Source organism: Giraffa tippelskirchi, chromosome 5 (genome assembly GCF_054371585.1).
Source record: "Giraffa tippelskirchi isolate mGirTip1 chromosome 5, T2T-mGirTip1v1.2.pri, whole genome shotgun sequence".
Taxonomy (NCBI): domain Eukaryota; kingdom Metazoa; phylum Chordata; class Mammalia; order Artiodactyla; family Giraffidae; genus Giraffa; species Giraffa tippelskirchi.
The window spans coordinates 35585350-35601418 of record NC_137279.1 but is presented as its reverse complement, the minus strand read 5'-3'; the positions used below and the strand labels follow the sequence as shown (position 1 = coordinate 35601418).

At 54.9% G+C, this 16069-nt stretch overlaps 1 protein-coding gene across 13 annotated transcripts in view; it reads right to left on the bottom strand.

The window, feature by feature from the left end:
• PIK3CD (phosphatidylinositol-4,5-bisphosphate 3-kinase catalytic subunit delta) overlaps positions 1–16069 on the bottom strand; it is a 61612-nt gene that overhangs the window by 2133 nt on the left and 43410 nt on the right. For 2 of the 13 annotated variants that reach the window (XM_081489316.1, XM_081489315.1), the window contains exons 2-22: positions 12214–12386; positions 9551–9779; positions 9214–9443; positions 8621–8800; positions 8160–8309; positions 7608–7697; positions 6408–6629; positions 5648–5744; positions 5425–5555; positions 4889–4939; positions 4627–4794; positions 4127–4248; positions 3812–3955; positions 3541–3640; positions 3192–3370; positions 2992–3104; positions 2694–2772; positions 1774–1941; positions 887–1010; positions 601–746; positions 238–370 (exon numbers count right to left, since the gene is read on the bottom strand). In XM_081489316.1, coding sequence (XP_081345442.1) covers positions 238–370; positions 601–746; positions 887–1010; positions 1774–1941; positions 2694–2772; positions 2992–3104; positions 3192–3370; positions 3541–3640; positions 3812–3955; positions 4127–4248; positions 4627–4794; positions 4889–4939; positions 5425–5555; positions 5648–5744; positions 6408–6629; positions 7608–7697; positions 8160–8309; positions 8621–8800; positions 9214–9443; positions 9551–9779; positions 12214–12354 — 2997 coding nt within the window. In that variant the 5' untranslated portion in view covers positions 12355–12386. Of the gene's footprint in view, positions 1–237; positions 371–600; positions 747–886; positions 1011–1773; positions 1942–2693; positions 2773–2991; positions 3105–3191; positions 3371–3540; positions 3641–3811; positions 3956–4126; positions 4249–4626; positions 4795–4888; positions 4940–5424; positions 5556–5647; positions 5745–6407; positions 6630–7113; positions 7322–7607; positions 7698–8159; positions 8310–8620; positions 8801–9213; positions 9444–9550; positions 9780–12213; positions 12387–16069 lie in introns of those variants that run through there. The other 11 variants (XM_081489318.1, XM_081489317.1, XM_081489320.1 and 8 more) reach the window with 8 other exon arrangements.

The window sequence follows — 16069 nt, the reverse complement described above, 5'->3', positions numbered from 1 at the left end:
TATCAACCACAGAGGGAACCCTCCCATGCAAGTGGAAACACCCTCAGCCTGTGGAAGACGGGCGGGCGGGCCAAAGGAGGTACCGGCAGAACATGGGTTAATGCCGGCTGCTTCCTGCCAGATCTGGGTCCCAGGCCAATGGGCCCTGTGGGTCCATCACACCTGGGGGTTGGGGGGCCTCCGGAAGTCTGGGGCTCCCTGGTCTCCTGCCCAGTGGGGCCCTGCCCTGGCCTTTACCTTGAGATACTGGATGTCTTTGGAGCAGCTGAGCTCAGGCAGGCCTGCTGCCCGCATCAGGGCAAAGAGGTGGAGGAAAAGGAGCCCATGGCGCCGCAGGATGGTGTAGGCCCTCTCACAGTAGCCCCGGAACCTGCGGGGAGAGGCCTGGGATGGGGTGTTGGGTCTTCCCGGCCACTTGCACCCCAGCCAGCCGGCCCACCCTCGGCCCGGAAAGAGCTGTGTACACAAAGCTCCAGCTTCCTCTAACCCACCCCCAGCACTGTCCCCTCCAGGGATGAGCTGAGAGCTGAGGCCTGTCCCTGCACTCTGCCTGGGGCACCCAGCACCTCGGGGCATCTAGGGGGTCTGAGGCACTCCCACCTTTCAAACTTCTCACTATTATTCGTCTTCCCCTGCTGGATCACGTGGACAAAGTCATAGGTGAGGATGAACGGGACCCGCTCACGGTTGATTCCAAACTTGGTCTTGAAATTCCCCAGAAAGTGGCCGAAATCAATGTGGAACAGCTGAGGGGAGGGGAGAGCAAAGACTGAAAAGGAGTCAGAAAGGAGGGCGCCTGGCCCAGAGGAGCTGGGAGGGCTTGGAGGGGGTTCTGCCCGTGCAGAGCAGAAAGACCAGAGCTTGGGGCCGGCCAACAGGCACCCACCTGCCCGTTCTCTCGGATCATGATGTTGTCGCTGTGGCGATCACCGATGCCCAGCACATAGGTGGCCACACAGTAGCCAGCACAGGAGAGCGTGAACTCCTCAATGGCTCGATCCAGGGTCTCCCTGGGGGGTGGGGAAGGAAACCATGGCCACGCCAGTTTGCAGCTTCTTCTACTAAGTCCTTGTCCCCTTCCCTCTACTCTGGCCTTGTGACTTGCTTGCACTAATGGAACATGGAGAAAGTGATGCTGGGCTTATTCTGGAGCCGGGTCCTTAAGGCACCTTATGGCTCCTGAACCTTCCTCACTGCCACAGAGGGAAGCTAAGGCAAGAATGAGAGCCCATGTGGAGAGAGGCCCCAGATGTACCACCCTCCAGGCAAATCAAGCTATCTGATGAGATCAGCTGCATGAGTGATTTCAGCAAAACCACTCAGCCAAGCCAGCTGAAGTTGCAGATTTGTGATTTAGACTTCTAAAGTTTGGAAGAGGGGAACGCTTCCCAGGTGGTGCTAGAGGTAAAGAAGCTGCCTGCCAATGCAGGAGACATAAGATCCCTGGGTCAGGAAGATCCCTGGAGAAGAGTATGGCAACCCACTCCAGTATTCTTGCCTGGAGAATCCCATGGACAGAGGAGGCTGGTGCAGACATGACTGAAGCAACTCAGCAGTGGCAGCAGCAAAGTTCAGAGTGGTTCTTACATGGCAGTAACTAACCTATACCTGTGGGAACAAAGACCTGCCCCACCCCTCAACAGTGTCTATGGGATGGTCCTCGGCTGAGCAAGAAGCCCCAGAGACTGTCACAGGCCCTTCTCCTTGCCTTTGAATACCAAACTCCACCCTTTGGGAAGGAGAAGCTGTCTGTCCTGAGGGCCCAAAACCTACCCAGGGTTCTTGGACTTGAGCCAGTTGAGCAGAGCGTCCTTATTGAAGGCAGCCGTAGCCGCCATGTTGCTCTTGTTCAGCTGGATGTTGGCAATGGTGTCCGAGTGAAGCACCACCTCAATGAGGCCTGTACGGTCCCCAGTGGAGAGGCAGCCATAGGGGGTCATCCTAGCCAGGTGGGAGGAGGGACAGGCAGACATAGTGGTCAAGAGTTGTCCCAAGGGCTGCTTGACCCTGAGGAGCTTAACCAACAAAAGCCAAAGGAGATGCTACTCAAGTTGCTGAAAAAGAGGAGGTGCTGGGGAGGAGCCCTTGACTCCCAGGGCTCCTGGGAAAGTTCTTAGAGAGGTCATACCAGAACCCAAGATGCAGAGAGGAAAAGTCAGCACCTTGGCTAAGCCCATGTTTGTTCAAAAAGAAAAATCCCAGTGACTTGATGGAGAAGATGGAGCAGAAAGCCAGTGATGCTGGGGGCAAAGGAAACCATAGAGGGAGACAGGTGCCAAGGGCCAGGGTTGGCATTCTCTATCCCATCCTAGGGCCCTATTGCCTCCCTGACCCTGAGTTTTAAACTGGTCCCTCTGAGTGGCTCAGTGGTCAAGAATCCGCCTGTCAATGCAGGAGACAGGGGTTCGATCCTTGGGTAGGGAAGATTCCCCTAAAGGGGGAAATGGCAACGCATTCCAGTATTCTTGCCTGGAAATCCCGTGGACAGAGGAGCCTGGTGGGCTATAGTCCACAGGGTCACAAAAGAGTTGAACATGACTTAGTGACTAAACAAAAACAGCAAAATTCTTCTTAGACCAGCCAGTCTTATTTCAGGTTGAGGCAGCCATGTCAGCTTTGACAGGGGACCCCTGCAACAGGATACAGTCCTAGGCCTGGCACAGGCACATGTGGATGACCAGAAGGCCTCTCACCTCAGGTCCAAGCCCTCCTGCTTCCACAGAATGTCCATGAGTTGGATCATCTGCAGGGTCAGCATGTCCTGGCGGAGGTCTGCACAGTCGCCCCAGGGAGGAACGGCATGAGTTTCTGGTGCGTTCACCAATCCCAGCCATGCCCAGGCCCCCGAGTCCCGGGACTCTGTCTTTTCCTCAGCTTGCCTTCCAGGAGTCCTCCGCCCCCAGCAGGGTCCCCCTCCCCACCCAGGGCAGTATGGCAGGGTGTGTGGAAGCCATGGCCTCCCTGGGTCTTCCCTGGGGCCCGCCTGCTCACCGTCCCCGTTCTTAAAGATGATGCCCACGGTGCCGTCGCTGCCTGCCTCCTCGTTGCTGTACATGACCCACAGGGGCTTCATCTTGGAGTCCATGAAGGTGCACTGCTCCACACTGTGGGGCAGAGAGCAGTAAACAGTGGGCCCTCCCCAAGGCCTGGGGTTGGGGGAGGGGAGGCCCTGGGTGGGGCCTGGGACTTACCAGACTTCAGCCAGCAGGGTGCTGGGGTCGAGTGGGGACTGCAAATGGGAGAGGGCCTCCAGGTAGGTCTCCTGGCGCATGCACAGGTGCATCAGCTCCTTGGTCTGGGGTTTGGTGGTCTTCTGGGAACTCACTTTGACGACGTCATTCAGGGCCTTCAGTTTGCTCAGTGCTTCCCCCTGGCCGGGAGGATGGGAGGGTGTCCTGGGTGGACTGGGAGGAGCAGGCTCGGAGCCCCTGCCGGGCCCATGGGGTTCTACAGTTATGAGGCATGGTGCTTCTCTGCGTGGAAGCGGAGCCCGGGCGAGGTCGCGGAGTGCAGGCAGGGTTGTGGGGTGCCGCGCCTCACCTGCTTCATCAGCACCTTCATGTGGTGTGTGCTGCCCCGGCAGTAGGCTTCCATGATGAGGCCGAAGCGCAGGGCCACCGACGGCACGTGCATCTCGGAGCTGGGGGGGAGGAACCGGGGGCTGAGCCTCGCCTGGCGCGGCCACACAGCCCCTCCCAGCACCATAGGACCCGGCTGCCAAGGACACCCGTGTGGGCCAGCTGGTGGGAAACGCGAGGCCAGCAGGCAAGAGGCCCCTCCTCCCCGTGGCCTTGCAGGTGAGTCCAGCTACCGGAGGTGCCAGAAGAGGAAGTGGCCGATCCTGCGATTGGCCAGGGCCCGGTCCAGTAGGAATTTGGTCAGCTCGCAGTCGAGGTAGGACTCGTACTTGAGCACCTGCACCAGCTGCAGCAGGTACTGGAAAAGCTCGTCGTCCCTGCAGAGAAGGGAGGCTGGCTGGGGCCCGGAGCTCCGCGTCTTGGGAGAGGGTCTGGCGAAGGGGCAGGGCTGGGGCGGGAGGCCGGCCTCACCTGAGCAGGCCGCTAAGAAAGGTCCCCACCCGGTGCTTAGGCCCCGGGCGGTGGGGGCTATTGCCCACGGGACTCACGTCAGTTTCCGCAGGGACTTGATGGCGAAGGAGCCCACGTGGCGGTCGGGGAAGCTGAAGTCTAGCAACTCCAGGGCGCTCAGGACGGGCAGCTCAGGCCAGGAGCAGAGCAGGTAGAGCATCTGGAGGAGGACGCGAGCGGTCAGGGCGGGGACGCGGGCTGCGTCTGGTTCCAGGCTCCGCCTCTCCTCGGCCCCGCGCCTCTAGGCCCCTTCCCCCGACCCCGCCCTACCCGCCTCCGCTCCGCCCCGCCCCGCCTCCGCCTTCCCAGGCTCCGCCCTACCCGCCTCCACCCCGCCAACATCGCCCTTCCCGGGCTCCGCCCCGCCCCGCCTCCGCCCCTGTCAACCCCGCCCTACCCGCCTCCGCCCCGCCCCTGCTAACCCCGCCCTTCCAGGGCCCCGCCCCCTCTCATCCCGGGCCCCGCCCCCTCTCATCCCGGGCCCCGCCCCCCTCACCCCGGCCCCAGCCCCGGCCCCGGCCCCGTCCCCGCCTCCCACCTGGGCCACGTCCTCGTGTTTGTTCCACTTAGTGACCAGCAGCAGCCGGGCTAGAGCCTCGGGGAAGTGCTCCTGGATCTCGTGCCGCATCTTCCACACCAGGTCCTTCTCGTGTTCGTACAGTTCCCCGGAACCCCGCCGCTCCAGGATCTCCCGCACCTGCAGCTGCTGAGGGGCACAGGCGGGACGGGGGTGAGATGGAGGGGAAGTGGTGAGGGCTGTAGCCAGGTCCACACCCCACCGACCACGGCCCCCAGCTCACCTCCTCCTCCGTGAAGCGTCCGTGCTCTCCGAGCCGCCCCAGCTCCAGGATCTGCAAGAGTGACCCTGATATCAGCAGCGCCCCTGGGGCCTGAGAGAGCCTGGTGGGGCCCTGGGAGTCGGTGTCAACACCTTGGCACTGCTGACTTCATGGCCAGTGACCCTCAATGGTGGGGATCGTCCAGCGCACGGCAAGGCGTTTAGCGACATCCCTGGCCTCCACCCATGACATGCCAGGAGCATCTCCCCGGCTAGATGCAACAACCAAAACTGTCTCTGGACATTGCCAGAAGTCCCCTGGGAAGCCAAGTGGCCCCAGTTGAGAACCACCTCTCTAGGGCATGTGAGGACTCCAGACAGTCAAGGAAGCCCTCAAAAGTGTGTGGGGACCCAGCCCCCAGCCCTGGGCAATTCATGGGGTGCAGGGACCATGACCTGGGCGCCCCAAAGGCAGGGTGGGGACAGCTCATCTTTAGCCCTGAGGTTTCTGGGAAGGGTGGGTCCTGGACCCCAAACAGCAAGGACCCCCTCACTGACCTTGTCCAGGGAAGGGTAGTATACAGGGTGAGGGGCCACCTCGGGGAGAAAGATGACCAGGGCGGCCGCACTCTCAGTGTTGGGGTTACTCCGCACGGTCCCACAGGGGTTCAGTAGCTCCCCTTTCTCGTCTGGACACAGGGACAGATGGAGTTGCAAGGGAAATGCCGTCACATCTGGATGCACCCCACACCCCCGCCTCTCTCTCCTGGCCTGGGCCCACCTGGGACAGAGGGCCACATGTAGAGACAGCGCTCGCCCGTCTTGAGCTGGTCCTTGTAGTCAAACAGCATGAGGTTGGCCCAGGCAATGGGGCAGTCCTGGGAAAGAAGCCGGGTGGGTCAGGGCCAGCCGCCCCAAAGGCCTCTGTTTGCTCAATTGCAGGATGGTTCCAGTCAGGCCACGCTGCCCTGCCCTCACCCAGACTCCCTATGAAACAGACGGCAGGGTCAGCCACACTGGCTCCCTACTGCTCCCGGACGCATCCCACCCTCGGCTTCTTGAGAAAGCCTCACACAGAACATAGCAGCCCCAGAGAGCTGGCCCCGGTCAACTACCAGTGAGTCAGTGCAGCTTGGTGGCCAGTCACAGCCTGGTCCTGGTGACTCAGTGCTCGACCACCACTCCATCCCCAGCTGGCTGCTGACTCAGGCTCCCTGCTCCCTGGGAGGACACTGCATTTTTCCTTCCACCCCAGGGAGCAGCCTCCGGGTTCCCTGAAGGACCAAAGGCCCACGTCTAGACATCCCGAGCACCCCTGCTCATAAGCCCAGGATTCCAGCACCATCACGCAGCAGGGGGGCGAGGGGATAGTGGCCAGTGGGGCTATGGGGAGGAGGCCAGGGTCTGCAGGCCCACCCAGACCCCATTCCCAGGATGCGTGCATGCCATCTGGGATGCTGGGGAGGGATGGGCAGCAGCCCCAGGGGGCTGCAGGACTGGACCAGACCAGCAGGGAGTGCCTCCCGACAAGCTCCACCTACCGCCTTTTTGGACTTCTTCTTGGTGGAGCGGGCCTTCTTGGCCTTCTCGATCACAGCGTAAAGTGCGAAGCAGAGCCGGGCCATGCGGGGCAGGTCACAGACGTTGATGTCAAACTCCAGCCGCTGCTTCCACACGGGCTCTGAGCACACGCTCACCTCCGAGCTGGACACTGTCTTACATAGCGTCTCGTTGCCGTGGAAGAGCCCGGCCTGCACCACCAGCTGGGGAAGGTGCAGCAGGTGACTGGTGGCAGAGGCCGGGCCCCTTCTCCCCCTGCGTGCTCCCTTCCCCCTAAGGCTCGAATCTCCTCCTGAAACGTCCTCATTTCAAGTGGGCCTGAACCTCCCCCACCAGGTGCTCGAAGGTGGTCCAGATAAGGGATGACTGGCTACCTGAGAGGGTTGAGTGATGGGGAGGGGAGGGTGGCGTGGGCAGCTCCCCACTGCCTGTGGGACCCCGGGGCAGGTTGCTGCTCTGCTTTGGGCCTCAGTTTCCCTATCGGGGCTCAGGAATTCCAGGGGCCCCTCTTGGTCAAGCACCCAAGAATTGCATGAGCCCCTCTGGACAGGGAAGGATTTAATGCCCCAACACACCCTGCCCTGTGTCCTCCATCTCTGCCCTCACCCCCTAGTCAGAAAGCTGCCTCCATACACCCTTCTGTGATTCATCTACGGGAAACCAGACCTGCCCTGCGTGTGAAATTACCCCAGCCAGAAAATGCTCCCCAAAAAGCCCTGGCTTCGTTGGATCCGGGTTTCCCATTCTGCAAATGGGACGAGAAAACCTGCGCCTCACAGGCCATCTTGAGCCCAGAGGAGGCAGGCGTGTGAACGACTCAGAAGTGGGCCTGGCCCCCTGGCTCACTGGAGCGGCTCCTCTTCGGTGTCCATCCCCTCCCAGGCTCCACATCCCTGGGCTGGGCCGGGCCCCACCACCTCCACCAAAGTCAATACCCAGAACTCACTGGGCCTGGTTTCTGCGAATCGGCCTCTCTGGCCGGCCAGCCCGCCCCCCTCCCCCTTTCCTGTTTTGAAGCCGCTCACAACCACCCCAGGCAGGGATGCTGGGTAATGTGGTCAGGTGGCTTTCGTGTGACCCCCCTCCCTTCTTCCTCTGCCACCCCTTCAGGCCACAGCCACCGTGTTTTTGCAGAAAACACACACTGCCTGTGCCCTTCCCGGCCAGGAGCCCGCCCCTACCTTCATCCGCTCGTCGGCATTCACTTTGCTGCCCTGGATCAGCTCGATGTAGAAAGGCTGCTCCAGGGACCAGAGGGACACGGAAGAGGGCTGGGCAGGGTTGGGGGGAGAATCGGGGAGTTAAGGCAGAGGAATTCAGAGGAGGCTGATGAGGCCTGTGGCCACTGGGGGTGGGGTGACCGTGTTGCAGGTTTACAGCCAGGTTCGGTACCTGCCCACAGCGCCATCCTTTACCAGAAAACTTGCCGCAGGGGCACCCCCACGGCCCCAAGGCCCCTGAGCTCTGCAGGACACACAGTCCTGCCTACAGGGCAGGAAGCAGGAGGAGCAGGAAGAGAGGGCAGCAGGAGAGCCAGGCCTGGAGGCAGCCCTGGGACGTCCAGACAGGCCCCCACCCCAGCTTAAAGGCCCAATTCTCAATCCTGAGCAATCAAAAAGCATGAGACCGGGCAGGGGACCACTGGCCCATGGTGTTGCCCAATAGGCTTCAGGGTTGGACCACAGGTGGGAGGAAGGGCTGGTGGGGAGGGTAAGAGCAGGGTGCCGGCTCACCTTCTTCATGGGGATGGGGGGTGGTTTGGTGCGTGGCTTCTGGACTTGAGGGGCAGGGTTGCTCTGCTCGTCCCGCATGGCGAGGATGGAGGAGGAGTGCACCATGGTCAGGTGGGGGGTCAGCCCGCTGTGCAGGCAGCTGCAGATGTACTGAGATGGGGGCACAGGGTGAGCAGCCCCAACTGTTCCCTGGACCACTGGCTACCTGGGGACCCCCCAACGCTGACCACTGCTCATGCCAGGCCTTCTGGGGTGGGGTCTCTCCTCTGGCCCTTCCTGTCCCCACCTAACTCCTTTGCTTATGAGGAGAGCCAGTCCAGCATAGGGACACTCTCACTGTGACCCCCAAGGTCTGGCTTGCCGAGCTCAAAAGGGGCTGAGTAGCAGCTCCCCCAGCCCCACCCCCCACCTTGGCAAGGGCTGCGGGAGCCCAGGAATCCCTCCCAGCGCCCAGCCCTCACCTGGAACTGGCAGAGGGGGTAGCTGCCGTACAGGTACTCGTGCTTGCCGTTCACCTGCAGTGTATAGTCCTCAGGCTGCTCCACCAGCGGCTGCCGGAACACCGTGGCCTTCTTTCGGAGGGCGCAGGCCATCAGTGCCAGGGGCACATCCTTGGTGGACACCTGGAAGGTGAAGCTCTCCTAGAAGGAGGAGGGAGGGTCAGCCCTCCACACCTGCAGGGAGCCCATGGGGCACAGGGGCACACGGGGGGTGGGGTGGGGTGTGGCCCATCTGCATGTATTAGGCACACCCTACCCCCCAACTGTGAGCTCTGTGAGGGCAGCCTCTGATGACAGCACGTGGCGGACACCAGGAAATATCTGTTGGATGCATGAGCGAGCAGAGGACCAAAGCCATCCGGTCACTCTGCCTCTTGCAACTCGCCTGGTAGGACGTTCGGCTGACCCCTCCTGTGCAATGGATACCCCACAAATACCAGGCAATGTTGTTGGAAGGAGGGTGGATCTGGAGGGCTGGTGGGGGACTGAGAGTCTCGTAGGGGGACTGGGCAGCCTGCCTGCAGCACACTGGGCTGGCAGGAGCCTCAGCTCACCTCGCTGCCCTCAAACTTGACATTGACCAGAAGGGCCCGATTGGGAACGCGCAGGGTGCCCGGCCCCCAGCTCCGTGCGGAGGGCTCCAACTGCAGAGGGAAGCTGTACTGCAGCCAGGCCTCCCAGCCCAGCTGCTGCCTGCGGGCAGCCGCCTCCTCGCAGAACTGGCGCATCTTGCCTCGGAAGTCATTCACCTCCGGGTCTTGCAAGGAGTCAAACTCGTGGAGGCCTGAGAGGCGAGGGAGCCAGGTCAGCGCCAGGATCAAGGGCGGGGTGGGGCCGGGGGGACGGGTGCAGGCCTGGCGGAGGGAGGACTGCCCGGGCCCAGCAGGGCACCTTTGCCGATGAGCAGGCTGATCTGCGAATTGATGAGCTTCTTCACGCGGTCACCCTCGCGGGCCACCAGCCGCAGAACGGGCAGGAAGGGCTGGATGTCGCAGAGCCGCCGCTGCTCGTCCTCCAGCTCCTGCTGCTCCGCCGTCTGGTTGACGCAGGTGAACACGTAGGCCTCGGGGTCACTGAGCATGTGGAAGAGCGGCTCGTACTGGGCGCGGTGCCATAACACCTGGGAGGACAGTGGCCCATCAGCCCCGCCCCTGAGGTGGGCGGGGCCATGGGCGGGGCCACAGGGAGCCCAGGGCTGGTGGAGGCTGACAAGTGGGGGACAAAGGCAAGATTCCAGGACCACTACCCTCTCCATGCCTTGATCACTGACCGCAGGGTTAGGGTCCACAGGGTCATTAGGAGTTGCCGACCCTGCCCTTCTGTGAAGGGGGCCAGGTAGGTGCTAACATCTGGAGCTGAGAGCGGGTCCTCCGGTCTCCCCTAGGCTATCCTGAGAGATGGCCAGCCAGACACGGTCTCCAGGCACCCAGCTAATCGCTCTGGAGCTCATCACCCTGATCTTTCAACGCTGGCCACTAATTCAGAAAAGTTTAACACGATGAGGGGACCCTAAAATCCTCTGCTGGCTCTGCTCAGTGTGTGGCCTCGGGGGGAGGTGTCCCCAGGGCCCCAAGTTGTAGTGCAAAGGCGCTCACCGCTGAGTCGCAGAAAAGATGGAAAAGGAGAGAACGGCCCTAGTTTTCTTCCATGGGGGATGGATAATTATGTTCCATCAATGCAAAGGGACAGAACACGGGTATGAATGGAACCTAAGGATACCTGTACCAAGGGCACATAGGACTCCGAGATACAGCATTCAGTGGGGAGAAACCCCAAGCTGTAGAACAGCAGATGTCATTCAACCTCATTCCCATAAAAACAATAATAAATGTAATTGTTACCACTAAAATAATAATTTTATTATTATTAAAATAAAATAAAAAATAATTTTATTATTCCCATAAAAACAATTAATGAGTGTATTACAGTAATTAATAATTACTGTAGACCAGGACTTGGCAAGCTACTGCTTGCCAAGTTATTGTAAGACAGCCACGCCGGTTCACTCACACGCCACCTATGGCTGCTGCCACCCCAGACAGAAGAACTGAGTAGTTGAGACAAACACCATATGGCCAGCAAAGCCCAAGATATTTACTATCTGGTCCCTGGTATAAATAAGAATATTAAGAAACTGAAACTGAATTGGGATATGAGGTGAGACTGCAGGGACTGATATGTTTTATATTTCTGTGGTGTTGGAATTTTAATAACATGTCTGCAGTACTGGAATTTTAATAACATGCATGTATAGCTCTGTAAGCAGAAAAATACGATTCACTTTAAAATGATATTTACATAAGGTTAATAACACGAAAAAGATGTTATAATGTTAACTCAGAAAAAGAATACAAAAATTCATAACGAGAATAATCACAAAGACACACTATATAGGAAAGAAAACAGGAAATAGCTAAAGTGTTAATTGTGGTTGCTTCATATGGCTGGATTATGGGTAATTCTTTTCCTTCTAACTTTTTCTTATTCTCCTAAATTTCAACGTCTCCATATACTTTTGAAAAGGAAAAAAAGAAATTTAATTTTAAAGAAACACCCAGGGGGACTTCCTTGGTGGTCCAGGGGCTAAGATTCCATGCTCCCAATGCAGGGGGCCCAGGTTTAATCCCTGGTCAGGGAACTACGGCCTGCATGCTGCAACTAAGACCCAGTATTAAAAAAAAAGAAAGAAAGAAACACCCAGAAAGGGAAAGTTTAAAAAAATTAAACAAAACTCAAGGATGGTTCATTGCGTCTCTCCTTTTGTTTTTTTGCTCCCAAGTGTTTTCAAATCCGGGGCTAAGGCCTTGTCCTCTGACATGACCCATGAAGTCCCACCCTTTGCAAATGGGATAAGCCCTTGGAAAGGTCACAAGACACTATCTACCAAATACCATCCAGACATGTTATCCTTTGACTCAGTAATCCACCATGAAAATGATTCAATAAAGCCAAAAACTATTTCCAAAGATGCTGTTGACTATGACGACAGCTCTGAAGAGAAAAGACCAGTAAAATTCTTAAGTGGCCGTGGATGGGCTGTGGTTTCAAACATGAGGGCAGAATCATGGAGAGAATGAAAGGCCCCCCTCGGAACCAGAACCCTGGAGCTTTCATGGGAATCTAGGGAGAAACAACATGGCAACCCACTGTGGTATTCTTGCCTGAAAAATCCCAGGGACAGAGGAGCCTGTTGGCCCCCTGTCGTTGGGGTCATTAAGAGTCAGATACAAATGAGCACACATGCATGCAACATACAATGATAAGGGCAGGGGCTGAATTTGGAAAGATAGATGGATTCTAACTGCTGGTTTTAAAGACTTCTTGCACATTATTTTTATCTTTTAATTTGGGGGGGGGAGCCACACTTCAAGGCTTGCCGGATCTGAACCCAGGCCCCAGGCAGAGAAAGCTCAGAGTCCTAACCACTGGACCTCAAGGGAATTCCCATGTCTTTTAAAATTCATAGGAGAGGATCTCAAATCTGAGACTGCGAGACTTTTTCTGTCTCTCTCAGTTCCAAGCTCTGAGGACTAGTTTTAAGGTCAAGATCATACCTTCTTGATAGTGCTGAGGTTGGCATTTCGGGACACAGGGAAGTTCAGATAGACCCCCGTGGGCAGCAAGAAATCAACTGCCACATTCTGATTCTCCTCCTTGGTCCAGAATTCCATGGGGCAGTCAACCCCGGGGGGCATCCTGCTTTTTCACTTCTCGGATACCAGTCGTCCTGCAAAGGAAGCAAACATAGTGAGGCCCTCAGGTGTGCTGGGTGAGTCCTTTAAAAGGACCCTTTGAAAACATGAAATCAGGACCTCTGCCAGCAGGAGGCTCAGGATGGAGTCCCAGCCAGAAGGTGGCTTGTGGCTCCTGCTGCCCCAGGTCACTGTCAAGGCTGAGTGGCCTCCCATCATAGGTGGGCACTGTGTCTGCCTCCCTCACGGCAGTGCCTCCAGTTTAAGACACCAACAGGACTTTCTGGAGTAGGAAATGGAAACCCACTCCAGTATTCTTGCCTGGAGAATCCCATGAACAGAGGGGCCTGGCAGGCTACTGTTCATAGGGTTGCAAAGAGTCGTACACGACTGAGCACGCACACATGACTTCCCTGGTGGCCCAGAGGTTAAGAACTGCCTGCCAGTACAGGGGACATGGGTTCAATCCCTGGTCCAGGAAAATCCCACATGCCACATGGCAGCTGAGCCCATGTCCCACAACTACTGAGCCCATGCATTCTAGAGCCTGTGCTCTCCAACAAGAAAAGCCACTGTGATGAGAAGCCTGTGAACCGCAACTAGAGAATAGCCCCTGCTCTCCACAACAAATTGAGAAAACCTGTGCGCAGCAATGAAAACCCAGTGCAGCCCCAAACAAACAAATAAATAAAAATTATGAAAAGACGCCAACAAACCCATGCTAAATAATTTTTTCTCAAGAACACACACATGGGCGACCTCGCCATGGCTACTAGCCGGCAAAGATAGAAAATGGCAGGATCACTGGGTAGATAACCCTGGATTTGAGAAGGACCGAAGACGGAAGTTCTTTGAAATTTTATGACCAGAAACCAAGCAGCTTTGACCATCAAACAAGTTGTTGAAATATTTTGAAGTGAAGTGAAATTTGCCCCAGTAGTGTCCAATTCTTTGTGACCACATGGACCGTAGCCCACCAGACTCCTCTGTCCATGGAATTCTCCAGGCAAGAATACTGGAGTGGATTGCCATGCCCTTCTCCAGGGATCTTCCCGATCCAGGGATCAAATCCAGGTCTCCCGCTTTGCAGGCAGATTCTTTACCATTTGAGCTACTTGGGAAACCATACCAAACTCCCTCTCCAGCAAGTAACAGAATGTTACAGACACAGTTAGAGGTCTCTGAGTCTCTACACTGCTCTTGTTACCACCACCTGGATTCTGGTTGTTTACAGTTTCCATGCATGTTTTTATCCTTTCATTAGACTAAAATGTATCCACAAATGAGTCCTAATACTTTCCATGCTTTCAAAGCATTTTATGATTAGTGAGCCTTCAGCACCTTGTTTTTGCCACCCAGCATTGCAATCTAGATTTCTGCATGCTGATACATGTAACTCTAGTTCATTCATTTTAACTCCTGGGTGATTTTTCACTGTGTAATAAACCACAATTTATTTCCCCCCCTTCTTTTGTTAAGGAACTTCGAGGTTTGTGTCTATTTATTTGGTTATTATATATTATGCTACAATGTATATTCTTGCACACATCTCCTTGTGTACAAGTGAGAGTCTTGGTGAATGTTCTCTAAGAAAAATATAATTTGAACTACATGTGTATTGTCAAAGTTACTTTTTAAAAAAGTAAAATGACACAAGTAAAATTAAGTTAGTAATCTATTTTATTTAACCCACTATATCCAAACTATGGGGCTTTCCAGGTGGCAGCATTGGTAAAGAATCCACCTGCCAATGTAGGAGATGCAAGAGACATGGGTTCCATCCCTGGGTCGGGAAGAGCCCCTGGAGGAGGAAATGGCAACCTGCTCCAGTATTCTTGCCTGTAAAATTCCATGGACAGAAGAGTCTGGCGGGCTATAGTCCATGGGGTTGCAAAGGGTCAGACACAATTCAGCAACTGATTATGCACGCATCCAAACTATGGTCATTTCAATGTTCACAGTATAGAAAAATTACTAAGATAGTTTACCTTTCTTTGGCGTTAAGTGTTTGAAATCTGGAGTGTATTTTACACTCACAGCACAATTTGGACAGTAGGTTTTCATTAGACATATTTCATCTGTATGTAGATTTCATACAACTTGCAGGTTAAAACTCCACCTGCAGTGCAGGAGACCTGAGTTTGATCCCTGGGTTGGAAAGATCTCCTGGAGAAGGGAATAGCTACCCACTCCAGTATTCGGCCTGGAGAATTACATGGACTGTATAGTCCTTGGAGTCACAAAGAGTCGGACACGACTGAGCGACTTTTTACTTTCACAGGTTAAAAAAGTAGGCTCATCGGCTCAAGTTGTTCCAAGTATACTTAAGTTTTTCAATAACTGAATCAAGTATGAATTCTTACATTTAAATGAATTAAATAAAATGTTTAAAAATTCCATTCCTGACTTACACTCTCCACATTTCAAATGTTCAAGAAAGACATGTGGCTGGTGGGTGCCATATTGTACAGCACAGGTGATGGGTAGATACCTAAGAGTGGACTTGTCAGATCATAAGTATAATCTATGACAAGGGGTAACATCTTTAACTTTGTAATCTCCACATCTTAGCACTTGGCATTGTCCAATTTTCTCATTTCTGCCAAGCTGGTGGGCACAAAATGCTCTCTTGCTTTAATTTGCATTTCTCTAATTATCCATAAAATGTTTACCTTCTGCAAACAACAGGCTTAAAAACTTTTCCCTTTTTTGTCTGTTGTTATTGTTGTTCATTAGAAAAGACCCTGATGCTGGGAAAGACTGAGGGCAAGAGGAGAAGGGGACGACAGAGGATGAGATGGTTAGATAGCATCACTGACTCAATGGACATGAGTTTGAGCAAACTCCAGGAGATAGTGAAGGACAGGGAAGCCTGGAGTGCTGCAGTTCATGGGCTTGGACACGACTTAGCAACTGAAGAACAAATTATTGTTTAGTACCTAAGTTGTATCTTACTCTTTTGTGACCCCACGGACTGTAACCTGCCAGGATCCTCTGTCCAGTGATTTCACAGGCAAGAACAGTGGAGGGGGTTGCCATTTCCTTCTTCAGGGGATCGTCCCAACCCAGGGATCAAACCCGCATCTCCTGCATTGGCAGGCAGATTCTTTACCGTCTGAACCACCAGGGAAGCCCTGGGGTTGTCTTTTGCTTACTTGTTTGTAGGGTTTCTTTTATTCTTCAGATTCAGTTCTTTAATTGCTTGAATGAGTTGAGAATATCTTCTAATTTGAGTCATCTTTTCATTTTACTTATGTGTCTTTTTAAGGAGCAGAAGTTTTGAATGTTGATATAGTCAAATCTTTTTCCTTTATGTTTTATAAATTTTATCCTTTAAACAAATACTTCCTTACCCTAAGGTCACATCCGCTGAGATTGAAGTGCCTTTAAAAATAGCTGGAAGGAAATGCTTAGTTTGAGAGAGATGTTCTTCTGGGGGCTCTGCCAGTGGGGCCCAGGCCTCACTCTTGGTTAGATGTAGAAGCTGCACTGAGCAGCAGGACCAAGCATGCGCTACCATGTCACCACTGTTGGGATCCACTTCCTCTGACTGTAAAACCACATCCTACTCTGAGTTCCTCTTTCTGAGAATGGCCAGGCCAAAGGCGTCTTTTTTTTTTTTTAATTATTCAAAATGTGGAGATCATCAGAAATTCTGGAAAAGTCCATTTACAATGGTTTGGCTGAGCTCCAGAAGTCAGGAGCATTGTTGACCACT